The sequence below is a fragment of the Tursiops truncatus genome, chromosome 1 (assembly GCF_011762595.2).
Source record: "Tursiops truncatus isolate mTurTru1 chromosome 1, mTurTru1.mat.Y, whole genome shotgun sequence".
Lineage (NCBI taxonomy): Eukaryota > Metazoa > Chordata > Mammalia > Artiodactyla > Delphinidae > Tursiops > Tursiops truncatus.
The window spans coordinates 5,354,417-5,369,264 of NC_047034.1; the positions used below are offsets into that span (position 1 = coordinate 5,354,417).

Sequence of the window (14,848 nt, forward strand, 5' to 3'; positions counted from 1 at the left end):
CCCTCCCACCCTCCCTATCCCACCCCTCTAGGGGGTCACAAAGCACCCAGCTGATCTCCCTGTGCTATGCTGCTTCTTCCCACTAGCTATCTGTTTTACTTTTGGTAGTGTATATAAGTCCATGCCACTCTCTCACTTTGTCCCAGCTTCCCCTTCCCCCTCCCCACACGTGAAGGAGGTTGTTATTCAAGTCACCTTTTGCTACCACCAAGCAACTCTCTCAGGGGTTGTAGGACCATTCCGTTGATAACTTCCACACCTTCAGCAGGAGAGAGTCCTCCCTAGGGAATTCTTGACGTTCTGAGCATCCAGTACATGAAGCAGTGGTAAACAGAAAATAATTAAATTAAAGGAGAAATCTTTTGTGTTTTGTTCACTGAGTATAAATTGAAACTCTGAAGGCCAAAGGCCCCTCCCTGGAGGGAGCTTCTGCTGCAGAAGTCTTGTGCTGGATGTGGCGAGACCACTACTGGAGAAGTCAGGTCAAATGTTTGCCCGATTTAACGTCACCATCTTCAACGGTTCTGCTTGGAGCTCTCTAACCCTTTCTCAGTTTACTATTCCTAGACTTCTCCCATTATAATTAGTACCTTCAAAGCCTTATCTAGCTGCCCTTGGGTAGTCTAGTTAAATTCTGGAGTGAAGTGCCCAAATATAATTGTGCTTTCTATATCCTCAGTTAGGGGTTACACCATTGAAAGTGTTGTATAGTAAAGGAGTATAATTACTTCAGGTTACAATGTAGATAATTTTAATAGTTACAAGTTAGTTTATTGTTGCTAATTTATATAATTTGGTATTAAGGATATACAAAAATAAACATTGGTTGATTGTCTTAAGAGTCAACTATTTGGTTGTTAATCTTTTTTTCTCCTTTAGATTTTAGAACAGAGAGCCAAAATTAGGCTTCTTCACTTCACAGCAGCTGCCTTTTATCACCTGTCTGCTCTTAGAATTCAAAGAGCCTACAGACTTCACAGGGCTCTGAAGAATGCTGATGATAAACAGGTTAACTCAGCCATCCGTATTCAGGTTAGCTTTTCCTTTGCAGTAAAACTATGACCTAATTTTTGTTTGAAACTTTTTAATATTTCGTAAACAATTTCCAAATACCCCTGCTAAAGTTATGTAGTATTTAGCTTTTGCCATGTGGCCATCAGGGTGGTTGGCTGGCTTAGAGGTGAGTTGCGTTTTATGGCTCAGGACTAAGGCTGTGGGTTATCCTCTGGCGCATTGTACGCATTCACCCCTCATGTAGCGACACCCAGGGCTCCTGTCTCTCTCTCGACCTCCTTGCCAACCCGTGACATTACAAGACTTTGTGATTTTGTCATTTTGATGAATGGCAAATTACATCTCATATTTGGTTTGGATTTCCTATGATTGCTAGCAATTCTAAAAAATCTTTCCTCTGTGTTGGTTATTCAAATTTTTATCTGTGTACGGTATGCTTTTTAAATTTTTTTTTCCACATACTTTGCTCATTTTTCTGTTGAGTGTTTTATTTTTCTTAATGATTATAGGAGTTCTTTATGTATTCTGGATAAGAATCCTGTTTGTACAGTATATGTTAATATACTTACATATAAAATATTGAGTAAAGAAATTGAAGAATAATATACAGCTTGATAAGATTTATATCAATTATGAAATGAGGAACATGTTGTGCACGGTTAAATTCTCAGACACACACACACACACACACACACACACACACACACACACACACACACACAGACACACACTTAAACCCACTGTGGCCTGGAATTTTCTGCACCAACTAGAGTGGAAGTGTAATGCCACTGGGGAGGGTTGAAAGATATTTCAATAAATGTTCTATTTATTTCATTAAGAAACCTGAAGTAAAAAAACTATTCATATGTTTTAAACAGAGATGGTTTCGAGCAAGATTACAGCATAAGAGGTTTCTTCAGAAACATCGCTTCATGAAAATTCAGAATGAAGCTCAAGAACGTATAAGCCAGCAAAATAGGGCTGCATCAGTAATACAGAAAGCCGTACGCCGTTTCCTCCTCCGTAAAAAGCAGGAAAAGCTTGATAATAGAGTCACTAAAATCCAGGTAACTGAAAATATTATGATTTTAGTTCAAGACTTTGGTTTGCAATTCATCTACACGATATACAACATTTTATTGAATTTTATTTTTATTTATGTATTTTATTTCTTGGCTGCGCCTCACTGCTTGCGGGATCTTAGTTCCCCAACCAGGGATTGAACCCGGGCCACGGCAGTGAAAGCGGCGAGTCCCAACCACTGGACCGCCAGGGAATCCCCAACATCTAACATTTTAAAAAGCACAGTCATACTCATTTTAAAAAGCTGTGATTGGCCAATAGAATAATTCATATGCACTATGCTACCATAATTTCATTGTTAAGCCCTTTATTTTCACATTCCAGAGAGGAAGTTGATGACTGAAAGATGCAAAAGCATTTTTGCCTTTTGAATCGATTTAGCCGTCTTTGGCCAGTGAATGATGCTTTAGCTTATATACAGGAATATTGTATGTATTTCTTCCTAGAAAAATTGCTTTTGCTATTTATTAGAACCTGAATTGAAGTTGTAGTTGCAAAGTTGCAAAGATCACATCATATAATTTTACTGAAAACATTTACTTTGTGGAAGTAGATGTAGATGTTAAGTCCACAACATCAGAGGTTGTAATCTTAAAGTTACTGGTTTGTCTCTTTAAGGCGTTATGGAGAGGATATTCTTGGAGGAAGAAAAATGATTGTTCAAAAATTAAAGCCATTCGACAGAGACTTCAGTGTGTTAACCGGGAGATTCGAGAAGAAAACAAGCTCTACCACAGAACCGCACTTGCCCTGCACTATCTCCTGACATACAAGTACCTTTCCGCTATTCTTGAGGCTCTAAAGCACCTGGGTTAGTTTGTTTTAACAATATCTTGTATAAGGTTAGAAATGCGTTTTTACCCTTGAGTCGTACAAAGAATATAATAATACGATACTGATTTTGTTGCTGTGAATGTATCTCTTTTTTTTCCCCCTTTCAGAGGTAGTTACTGGACTGTCTTCACTTTGCTGTGAGAATATGGCCCAGAGTGGAGCAATTTCTAAAATATTTGTCTTGATCCGAAGCTGTAACCGTAGTGTCCCTTGTATGGAGGTCATCGGATACGCTGTGCAGGTCTTGCTTAACGTCGCCAAGGTAGTTTCCGTCTTGATAATGAAGAGTTCCTTGGTCAAGAAACCTCCCCTAGCAAGTTGGGTTTATGCTTGCTCATCACTAGAACTCAGATCCCCGAGTTAAAGTTCATTTACTATGTGCCAGAGTCTTCGGGGGGGAATGTTTACTCTGTTAACATAACTGTACATAGAAACTATAATTATTTATGATTTATTTCTCCTGTTTTTATAATATTAATAACAGCAAGTTAGTTAAGGCCTTGCTAACTATGTGCTAGTTCTTTTCATGCATCATTTAATTTAGTGCTCCCATTCATCTTCTAAGATGGTTCTTATGGTATTATCTTTCCCATTTTGTAGTGAAGGGATAATCATTTTTACAGGAGGTAAGGTCCTCGCCCGAGGACCAGCGTGTGGTCAGTGGTGGAGGGTTCATGTCCATCTCCCTCCGGAGCTGACAGCCTGTACACTGCGCTATATCAGAACAGCAGAACCTCTTCTGATCACGTCTGGCTTCCTTTTTGGTTGGTGTTTCTAAAGTACTGGGTTGGCCAAAATGTGCCTTTGGTTTTTAAGTGAAAATAAAAGACACATTTTTCATTTTCACCAAGAGCTTTATCGAACAACGTATTCACCCTTTTGTTCCACTACCTTCTGCCATTTTTCAGGCAACTTCATAATTCTATCTTCCCAAAACTTTTTATCCTTTTGAGCAAAGGACTGTTCCGGGTGCCTTTTACAGTCTTCCAGGGAATTGAAATTTTTTCCATTAAGAGAATTTTGTAAAGACAGAAATAAATGGAAATCCGAAGGTGCAACGTCTGGTGAACACGGCGGATGAATCAGAACTTCCCAGCCAAGCTCTGACAGTTTTTGCCTGGTCACCAAAGAAACATGTGGTCTTGTGTTATCTTCATGGAAGATTATGTGTTTTCTGTTGACTAATTCTAGATGCTTTTCGTCAAGTGCTGCTTTCAGTTGGTCTAATTGGGAGCAGTACTTCTTGGAATTAATCGTTTGCTTTTCTGGAAGGAGCTCATAATAGAGGACTCCCTTCCAATCCCATCCTATACACAACATTGTCTTCTTTGGATGAAGACTGGCCTTTGGTGTGGTTGGTGGTGGTTCATTTCACTTGCCCCACGATCTCTCCCATTCCACATTATTGTACAGTATCCACTTTTCATCACCCATCACAATTTGTTTTAAAAGTGGAACGTTTTCATTACATTTAAGTAGAGAATTGCATGCGGAAATAGGGTCAAGAAGGTTTTCTTCGCTTAACTTAACGTAGACCTAAAGTGATGAACATAACCAAGCTGGTGCAAATGATTTTCAGCGCTTCATTTGGATATTTTGAGTATGTCAGCTATCTCCCACGTGTTGTAACACTGATTGTTCTCAGTTAATGTCTCGATTTGATCGCTCTCAACTTCTACTGGTCTACCCGACCGTGGAGCATCGTCCAGCAAGAAATCTCCAGCACGAAACTTCACAAACTACTTTTGACACGTTTGATCAGTCACAGCACCTTCTCCATGCACTGCACAAATCTTTTTTTTGCATTTCGGTTACATTTTTACCTTTCTTGAAATAATAAAGCAGAATATGCTGAAAATGTTGCTTTTTTCCTTCCATCTTCAGTATTAAAATAACTACACAAAACTTCATCAATTTTGATTAGTCTTTTTTTAAATGCACGCTGATATGACAGCTGCCATATACAATCTAACAAAATTGTTTTGAATGAAGTTAAAGAAAACTGATGCTACTAGATCCATCTTACGGAAAAAACCGAACGAACCTTTTGGCCAGCCCAGTATCTATGTTTATTATAATTTCTAACTTGGTTCTGTTCTCTTCCAGTATGAGAAAACGACTTCAGCAGTTTACGATGTAGAAAACTGTGTAGATACACTGCTGGAGCTTCTGCAAATGTACCAAGAAAAGCCCGGTGACAAAGTTGCAGACAAGAGTAGAAGCATTTTCACAAAAACTTGTTGTTTGTTAGCTGTTTTACTGAAGAGGACAAATCGAGCTTCTGTAAGTATTCATCAGTTTTTTTCCTTTGAGGTTATCTTTACATGTTCTTAAGTCCAAGACTTTTAAGCAGTTATCACAACTTAAATAGGGCTTTGCATGTGTTCACACCTGCTCTTTGTGCTGATATGAGTTGTTTCTTATGTGTCAGAGAAGCTGAATTCTAGAAGTAGAATTTGTCACAGCCCTAGGAGCAACCAGCTCCCATGTACTTGAGAGAAGCAACAGCTGTCCCAGCAAGGTAGAAATCCAGATGTGCACAACTCCTCACCCCCTGCTGTGACATAAAGACGTGACAAGCATTTCTCCGGTGAGGCCTCTGAGCATCCTCTCCAGGAGTTACAGTCAGCAGGGGTGACTGCAGGCCATGATAGGACTGTGGCCTTTATCCTGAGAACAGTGGGAAACCACTGGAGGATTTTAAGCAAGGAGATATGTTCCAGTTTAAGTTTTAACATCACTTTGGCTGCTGGTCGAAGAATGGATTTGGGAGATCGTGTGGGTATAGGGAGACCATTAAGGAAAGAGGCAAGTGTAGACACACAGTGGTCTGGGCAAGAGACTGTACTTGACCTGGGGTCGCATCAGGCAGAGGTAAGTGGGTAACGCTGGAAACTTTAAGAAGGTAAAATTCGGGGCTTCCCTGGTGGCGCACTGGTTGAGAATCTGCCTGCCAATGCAGGGGACACGGGTTCGAGCCCTGGTCTGGGAGGACCCCACATGCCGCGGAGCAGCTAGGCCCGTGAACCACAACTACTGAGCCTGCATGTCTGGAGCCTGTGCTCTGCAACAAGAGAGGCCGCGATAGTGAGAGGCCCACGCACTGCGATGAAGAGTGGCCCCCGCTTGCCACAACTAGAGGAAGCCCTCGCACAGAAACGAAGACCCAACACAGCCAAAAATAAATTAATTAATTAATAAACTCCTACCCCCCAACATCTTAAAAAAAAAAAAAAAAAGAAGGTAAAATTCACAGGACTTGGTAACCATGTATAATAGGTATATTTACTTAAATGTTTGCTTTTTTATTTAGTATGGAGTTAAGTGTACAATTTTTGAATATTTGCCTTCTTCATAATTGTCTTATAAATTCATAATTTAAACCAATCTAACTGCTGAACTTGGAGAGCTTGGCTTTTTTATTGTTAAAAGCTCTTAATTTACTGCATAGTGTTTGTATACTGTGATTGATTTTGCTAGCATAGAAGGGATATAGAATTCTTATTAGTTTAATAAATGCACATTTTCTTTTGTAGGATGTTCGAAGTAGGTCCAAAGTTGTTGACCGTATTTATAGTCTCTATAAACTTACAGCTCATAAACATAAAGTGAATACTGAAAGAATCCTTTGTAAACAAAAGAAGAAATCTATGAGCATTTCCTTTATTCCAGAAACACCTGTAAGAACCAGAATGGTTTCAAGGTGAGCAGTAAATGTACCCTATAGTTTTGTGTCACCATTCATTCATTCATTCATTCATCCACTTAGCAAACATTTATTGAGCACCTACTATGAGCAAGAGACTGTGCTTGACAATGGCGAAACAGCATGTGAACAAGAAGAAAATCTTTGGTAAATCTAAAGGAGACGATCTCAGCAGTTAATGAAGTAATAACACTGCAGCCAAGAGTATTTAGTAGTTATTGGGTAAATTCCTGGTTCTAACAAGGTACGTGCTAAGGCTGATAATTAGCTCTCAATAAGCTTTGCCGTATCATTTTTTCCCTTCCAAGTAGGACAAGCTGCACTACTGGGGAGGTGGCAAAGGTCTCTGATGGCCAAAACATCAACCTCCAACTCCTTGCATAATCACCCCGATGCCTGAAATTTCTCCTCCTAGAGAAGTTCTTTTTGACCTTGTATTAGTTACCTAGCACAAACTTAGTGGCCTTAAACACCAGTAACTTATTCTCTCACAGTTCTTGAAACTGGAAGTTTGAAATGAAGGTTGTCAGCAGGGCCTCACCTGGTCTGAGGCTCTGGGGTGTAATCCTTCCCTGGCTCGTCCAGTTTCTGGTGGCTAAGTGTCCTTGGCTTGTTGCTCGATAGCTCTGTCCTCCGCCTAAGTCTTCACAGGGCTTCTTCTCCCTCTCCCTCCTCTGTGTTTCTTGTAAGGACATTCGTTGTTGCTCTCTGGTTCTGGGCAGAAGAAATAGTCTAGAGATATAAATTAGGGAAATGGTCTAGAGATATAAATTAGATGCAGGAATCATTAGAACCCCTCCCTCTCTCTCCCTCTCTCTCCTTCCTTTCTATGACTGGACAATTGTCTACTAGGTGTAAATCCTGCACCACTGACAATGCACTATTTCTTGACCTGGGTTATACAGCAGTTAGCTTTATAATTACTCATAATTATAAACTGTATAATAGTTGTAAATTGGTTTTATTCTTGCATGTTTTACAGTATAACATAAAAATAGTCTGCTTAAAATTTATTAATGGGAACGATTTCTACATACGGTTTTTATTTAAGGACTTGGCATATTATAATATGAATTACATTGTAAAACTATTAACATATGAATGAGTAGGTTCTTTTTTTTTTTTTTTCTCCCCTTTTGACACTGTCGGGGGTTTTTTGAGGTAAAACTCCCAACAGTATAAATGTACCCTTTATTTAGGTATGCAATTCAATGAGTTTTGACAAACGTATACAGTTGTGAAACCACTACCACTGAGATAAAATATTTCTGTCACAACAAAGTTCCCTTGTGCCCCCTTGCAGTCAGTTCTCTCCCATTTAACCCCTAGGTTCTGGAACCTGCTGATGGGAGTTCAGTACCTTTAGTTTTGCCTTTTCTGCTTTGTCCCATAAATGGAATCACACAGAGGTAGCTCCTTGTGACGGGACTCTTTTACTTAGCGTAATGCTCTTGAGGTTCATCCATGTCGACGCATGGCTTAGATTGCATCTCTTTCTCCACAGACTGCTGTTCCACGGTAGGGGGATATATACCCGCTCTGTTTGACCACCCCCCAATTCATAGATGTTCGGAATTTTCACTGGAAAGAACAGGAAGGTGGAAGTGCATATAGTGGTAGGGATTCATGTGAGGAAGGTGGCTGTGATGCCGTTTCCTCAGTGAAGAAGGAGATCATAAACATTAGCTCAGAAGCAGATGGGGGACGGTGTGGAGGGGACATTTGGAAAGAAGAAAACAGTCATCTTGGGGAAAGAGAAAGGAAGCAATTTCTAGGTAATTTCAATCATGGGAATAAAATCAGCCAGCCTGGTTGTGCAGGTTTTCTTTAGCAACGTCCAGCTGTGCAGGAATGGAGAAGGCAGATACCTGGATTCAACTTGGAATCCACATAGAGCTTTCCAGTTGCATTCAATAGGGAAGAGCACCAATGGCGTTAACGGCATTTGCAATGGAGATTATACTGAGGGACCCAAGCTAGACGGGAGGGAAAGGAGACCAGCATTGTGCTGGGTGACAGGCACGGGCTGAGGTCCCCTGAAGTGGACACCACAGTGGGAGGAAGCTGTGAGCCGTGGAAGTATTAAGTCAAAGGGCGTGGATGAACCCCAAGAGGTGGTTCGGGCTGGAAGGCTCAGGCTGAGCAGTTGGTGGCTGGGCACTTTCTGAGGGTGACAGCGGCTGTCTTGTGATTGTGTGACGGGGGGTGTGCTGAGTGGACCCAAAGGAAAGGGGGCAGAAACGGAGAGGTGAGGGGTCGGCTCTTTAGCTACAAGGCTGCTGAAGTTCTGAGATGGGGCAGGAGTTGAGGGAAGACCAGGAACCAGGTTTACAGACAAAACGCTGGGGTTTGGTAGCTGAATAGCCTGAGCTTCAAAGGAGACAGGATCATCTTTCAGGGAAGATGGAGAGAAATAGTCTAAAATCGTAAACGGCCATAACATGAAGCCTCCCACCTGCGTGAGGGCCTGTGAGGGAGGTGATGCGTCCAGGAGGGACCACATTTCAGTTAAGACAAAGCGATGGACGTGAGTCTTCTAAGAGAGGAACTGGGTTAATGCAAGGTTTTTATTCTTCTCACAGACTTAAACCGGATTGGGTGTTGAGAAGAGATAACTTGGAAGAAATCATGAATCCTCTGAAAGCTATTCAAATGGTGATGGACACACTTGGCATTCCTTATTAGCAAAGGCAAACGTCTCAGTATGTACAGGAAAAGAAATAGGAAAGCTGATCACATGTATGGAAAGTGCTTTTGGCTTGCTTTGTACAACTTTTAAAATCTGACTTTGTATTAAAGTTCAAAAGAGGTATGTAACAAATAAACTTTTTATATTCTTCGTTTCTTTTATTTAATAGCTTTATGCAGATAACAAACTAATGTCATGACATGATTCCAACACTGTTATCTATGTCTGTTGTCTTAAAATATTATATTAGTTTGAATATAATCATATTCCTAAAGGGAAAAGATTAGCTTATTATTCCTGTTTTATAGGTAAATTGAGGCATTTATCTAAAACAAATGTTGAAAATTTAAGATTCTGCCAACTCACGTAGAAGTGAGGATAAAATAATCCCACAAATGCCATAGACAGCACCCCTGTTTCCTGACTGACGGGACCATCAAGATGGGCAAATGAGCCGCTCTGAGGAAATTAGACAAATTCAGCCTACCCCTTCATATATTAAAAACTCCTGACTTTGAACTGAGTGGGGCTGTAATTTGACCTGGGAAGAGCAAGGTATTGCTTGTAGTAGAAACTCATTGTCTAGTCACTGAGCACAGACCTGAAGATGATTCACTTGTTATTTTCAGTAGCTTTGGGTCACTGTTACCAATACTGAGCCAGTGTGATTCCAGAGCCACAGAAGGCTAATTCCAGTGGCTGTCTGCAGTCTGATCGGGTCCCAAAGACTGTCTAGCTATGGGGGCCAGGACAGTTTTAAAGTGCTTGAAATAAATCAGTAGTAGCTAGAAATGGAGAGACCATTTAACTACTTAACTTTATTATTTTGTTGGAATGAGGATTAAACCTAGTCAGAGACTGTTGAGATTTGGTTAGAATAAAGACCATATTGACATATTAAAGAATATATTGAAAGTAACTAGAAATTTTTAGAATTTTTTTTTTCTTCCAATGAAGTGTTTGGAGTTTGGAGAACTCTTGTTACTTAGAATATGCCAAATACTATAGTTTTTGTTGACTCTCCCAAATGGTTTGTTTTTCTCTTTCATTTAACAGAATTTTAGTGTAAGCAATTTATTTACTTGGTAAATTATACCACTAGGATATAATCAACATAAAATGTTATTGGTGTTAATTTCCTCTAAGATGGTTATAACCAATTAGTATTTGCACAAGAAATATTTCTATGAAGTTATACGTGAAAGGTGAGTTCTAGATGTCCAGTTTTTCTATTGTTGGAACTCAGACTAAAAGTTTTTAAATTTTACATAATATTCTATTTTCATGTGAAGGATATTCCTCTTAAATGTATGTGATAAATCCATATCAGGATTCCAAGGCTTCCTGAAGGCTGGAAGGCGTGTGTGTGTGTGTGTGTGTGTGTGTGTGTGTGTGTGTGTGTATGTGTGTGTGTTGTTGGAAGGAATGGTTGAGGGGTAATTAAGCCTTTTTCTTTAGAAGTTGCTGTTTCCTACAGAGAGATTACATTGTATTAAAGAAGGAATATAAATACGTTAACTCCAATCTAGTTCTGTGTTAGGTGAGTTTATTACTGGTGAAGTTAGGTGAATTTTATTCACCTTCTTGTCTGTAATTAACCCAGATTTCCAGTAGATGTCATTATAACCATAGAGTGTCATTTTTAATTTAGTGGGGTTTTTTGGTTGTTTTGTTTTGGTTTTGGTTTTTTTGGCCGTGTTGCAAGCCACGTGGGATCGAACCTGTGCCCCCTGCAGTGGAAGCGCAGAGTCTTAACCACTGGACCGCCAGGAAAGTACCTAATTTAGTTTTAAATGTATACATATATAAAGTTACATAGTTATGATTTTCGCAAAAAAAAAAAAAAAATCCATACTTTTACAACCTTGGAAAATTTATCTATCCCTAATATAGCTTCTTACCCATACCGTATTTTGGCTTAATGCTTGAGAGGAAGAAATTCACATTGTGCAATCTGTTATGCAAAATTGTTGAATTTTTCTCAATAGGTGATTTTTTTCCAGGTTTTATTATCTTTATAACTTCTAATTTTTCATTGTAGCAATGAAAGCCTAGTACATTTAAAAATCTTTGCGGATTAAGAAAATACTGTCTTTTGGATTACTTTTTGCTAGTAGCTAAGCTTGCTAACAGGCTTGCTTTTAATTTTAATATTGTTCAGCTGCCACTGTTTCTTGGTATAAAGAAAGAGTGATAAACTATTGTAGTTCTGCTTTCAACAAAGGAAGAATTCCAATGAAAATACTTTGCTTATAACCTCTTCACAAGAGGTAAGAGTAATGCAGATGAACATTTATTTACAATTTACATTTGAGGGCGTGTGTATTTGTGGGTGTGTGTAAAAAATTCCAACCTATGTAAAGGAAGAAGGAAATAGTCCAAAAACCTGCTTATTTCTAGGAATACTTAAGGGGGGTCTACATAAAGCAGTCCTTCTGCATCTTGCATAAATTATGGACCCTTTTTTTCTCCAATTACACAGAAGCCTATTTCAGAAACCAGTCTTAGAGAGTAGAGTTTTATTCTATGAATAATATTCCATTATTACTGCAGATAACTTTTGTATTTGGAATAGTGATGGTTTATTTTGAATTATCTAAATGAGACCAAAATGAAACTTGATCTGAACTTTGCCCTTGCTTTGCCAAAGCATCATTAATTTTCATACCTGCTGAACATTGTTGGAGTATTAGAAACAGGCTCTTCCTGCCGTCAGTAATTGTGATGGATCTTCACTGAGGTACATTTGAAGAACAGTCCGGTGACATTTATATTCACCTTAACAACGTTATTAAAGACATAGGTTATTCAGTGTCTTCCTTCTATTGTTACTCTCTCTCTGAGGCTGTCTGGGTTCCATGGCCACTTTCCTACAAGACCATTCAATTCCATGTATGTTTCTATCTGATCTAAAATAAGTGCTGACCTACTGGACAGGTAGCAGTGATCTGCTTCCCTCACACCCAGTCAGCTTTCAAGTGAAAATCCATCCTGATTTGTAGCCTCGCTCTCAGCATGTAGGTGTTTGCTCTTCAACAACCTCCGTGAGGTGTGTCTGGACCACATTCTTCTATTCGTATATCACATAATTTTGTCTTGTATCCTAGACATATTGAATGTTATATTGTGGAGACTCTGGATTCTCTTCTAGTCCTCCAAAAAATAATGTTTTTAACAACTTGGTCGGCTCAAGCTGAACACTGATTTTGGGGTGGCAGCTCAAATCTTATTTCAATTGTTTTTTATTCTTATCTGAGTTACTTTGAATTTGCCCAATACATAGATATCCAAGAGTCATTTGGAGATTTATGTAGAATTTACACACGAAATTTGGGGCCCTCTCTTTGCTCTCACTAGTCTGATCTACCCGTCCGCCTCCTTTCTCAGTGGATGTGACTGCCCCACACCCACTTCACTGGTACCTCTGGCTAGAATGCTGTGGGCTTTTTCTTTTAGTCCAAGGTTTAACTCCATTGCAAACGTGTTGATTGCAGAGCTCTCTCAGGCAGTAACCTGTAAAAATGGGTTACTGCCTGAGAGAACTAGCTCCATTACCTTCTTTCAGCTGAATCCTCCCGTCCACAATCTGCTATTTTCCATTCTGCTGTGCATCCATGTATTTGGTCTTCTGTTTGGGGTTGGGGGTTAGTTTGGCTTTTGTTCAGAGCTTATAGTTGTTATCTCTTAGAATTTTACTTGTGCGTATTCATAGCAGAAGTTGAAGAGGTTGTTTATCATCTGTTGTATTCTCCTTCAAAAAAAATACAATTTTACTTTTAAAAAATTAATTGAGGACATTAAATGTGAAAACTCAGGTACAATGCAAGGTTGTGAATGATGTCATCTTCTCCAGAGAGTTTATTGTGCTCCCAGCTGACAACTAGGCTAGAAACACCAGCTACCTCACATCACCTTTATCCAATTTAGGTTGAGACAGTTTCGAGATGGATTTCGGTCCCTAGGCAGGCTAGTCTATGTCTACTTCTCACCTACTCTTATTTTTCAAGGCCCTAGAGTTTCCTGTTCTCTTACAGACTCTGAAAACCACTGTTTGGTTTTCTAAACCCCAGGGTCTGTTGATAGCTCTGCTCATCTTATTCTTCTTTTTTTTTTTTACATCTTTATTGGAGCATAATTGCTTTACAGTGATGTGTTGTTAGTTTCTGCTTTATAACAAAGAGAATCAGTTATACATACACATATATCCCCATATCTCCTCCCTCTTGCGTCTCCCTCCCACCCTCCCTATCCCACTCCTCTAAGTGGTCACAAAGCACCGAGCTGATCTCCCTGTGCTATGCGGCTGCTTCCCACTAGCTATCTATTTTACATTTGGTAGTGTATATATGTCCATGCCACTCTCTCACTTTGTCCCAGCTTTCCCTTCCCCCTCCCCGTGTCCTCAAGTCCATTCTGTACGTCTGCGTCTTTACTCCTGTCCTGCCCCTAGGTTTCTCAGAACCATTTTTTTTCTTTTTTAAAAAAAAAAAACACTGTAAACATCTCATTTCAGTCACTGACTTCCGACATCTTTAATTTGGCGGACAAAGGCCTTCCTCTACTCTCGCCTTCCCTCCTTTCCGCTCAATCCAGTATGCATTTTTATTAGCTTCTTGGAAACACCATGCTCTTTGCTGTTTTCTACGTGTTCTTTCCTCTACCTGAAATGCTTTCTTTTCTCCCTTCAAATCTCAGCCTCCGTATTACCTCCTCAGAGGAGCCTTTCTTGGGCATCCAGGGCTAGGTTGTCCCTCCTGGTCCTTGCTGCCTAAGACAGGATCTTTCCTGACACACCGCATCTTGTAATGATTTGTTTAATATCTTTTTTATCTACCTGGAGCACAAGCTCCTAACAGCAGAAATAACGTGTCCTATTCAGTGCTTTACCTCCAGTGTGGAGCCTCAGGCCTGGCACATAGCGTGTGCTCAGTATTTGATTCTGTGTGTGCCATTCCTTCTACTTGGAATGTCTTCCCTAGTCTTGTAAACTTAACTTTTTCCAGGAATCTTCCTACAGCCCAGTTAATACCAAAAAAGTTAATTACTGCTTCCTCAATGCCACTCCTTTTACATGCTCCATCGCTGCACTTTTCACACTTTTATTGCTTTAGCATTTGGAGTTTACAAATTGGCTGCTAATGAGCCACGATGAGTCACAGATTTTTTATGCACCCCCTCCCCATATAAAAATCAGTAGATTTCACAATTAACAAACCAGAAGATACGGCAATGCTGGATACAACATTCCCACATGACAGTTATCCTCCCTGAGCGAAACTTCTGTTTCCTGGGATAAAGCAGGTACTCAACATCATTTATAAGTGGATTCATTGATGAATTAATGGAAAAAGATTAATACCTTTTTTCAACTTACAAAACTTTACATACCATTGCTAAATTACTTTTAAAATGCAGAAACCCACATTTAAAAACTAAAATCAGGAAGCTAGCAAGCTACCCAGGTTAAAGAGAGCATGCCGTGAGCAGTTCCCCAGAAATACCACTAGACCTGCTTCACCCAT

General features: G+C 39.7%; 1 protein-coding gene and 1 long non-coding RNA gene across 6 annotated transcripts in view; one reads left to right on the forward strand and one right to left on the reverse strand.

Annotated features, from left to right (window-relative positions):
• ASPM (assembly factor for spindle microtubules) overlaps positions 1 to 9,476 on the forward strand; it is a 67,328-nt gene extending 57,852 nt beyond the window's left edge. For 3 of the 4 annotated variants that reach the window (XM_033850178.2, XM_033850184.2, XM_033850391.2), the window contains 7 exons: positions 880 to 1,032; positions 1,893 to 2,081; positions 2,716 to 2,908; positions 3,039 to 3,193; positions 5,038 to 5,214; positions 6,468 to 6,634; positions 9,220 to 9,476. In XM_033850178.2, coding sequence (XP_033706069.1) covers positions 880 to 1,032; positions 1,893 to 2,081; positions 2,716 to 2,908; positions 3,039 to 3,193; positions 5,038 to 5,214; positions 6,468 to 6,634; positions 9,220 to 9,322 — 1,137 coding nt within the window. In that variant the 3' untranslated portion in view covers positions 9,323 to 9,476. The remainder of the gene's footprint in view (positions 1 to 879; positions 1,033 to 1,892; positions 2,082 to 2,715; positions 2,909 to 3,038; positions 3,194 to 5,037; positions 5,215 to 6,467; positions 6,635 to 9,219) is intronic. The other variant, XM_033850345.2, reaches the window with a different exon arrangement.
• Positions 29 to 13,531, reverse strand: LOC117310771 (uncharacterized). 2 transcript variants are annotated; one of them, XR_004524850.2, is made up of 4 exons: positions 12,882 to 13,531; positions 11,995 to 12,104; positions 7,179 to 7,369; positions 29 to 300 (listed from the first exon to the last, which is right to left on the reverse strand). It is a non-coding gene; the product is annotated as an uncharacterized lncRNA (long non-coding RNA). The 2 variants fall into 2 exon arrangements; XR_012329886.1 differs by lacking the exon at positions 29 to 300 and having other exon boundaries at positions 6,632 to 7,369.
• Between the last annotated feature and the right edge of the window lie 1,317 nt (positions 13,532 to 14,848).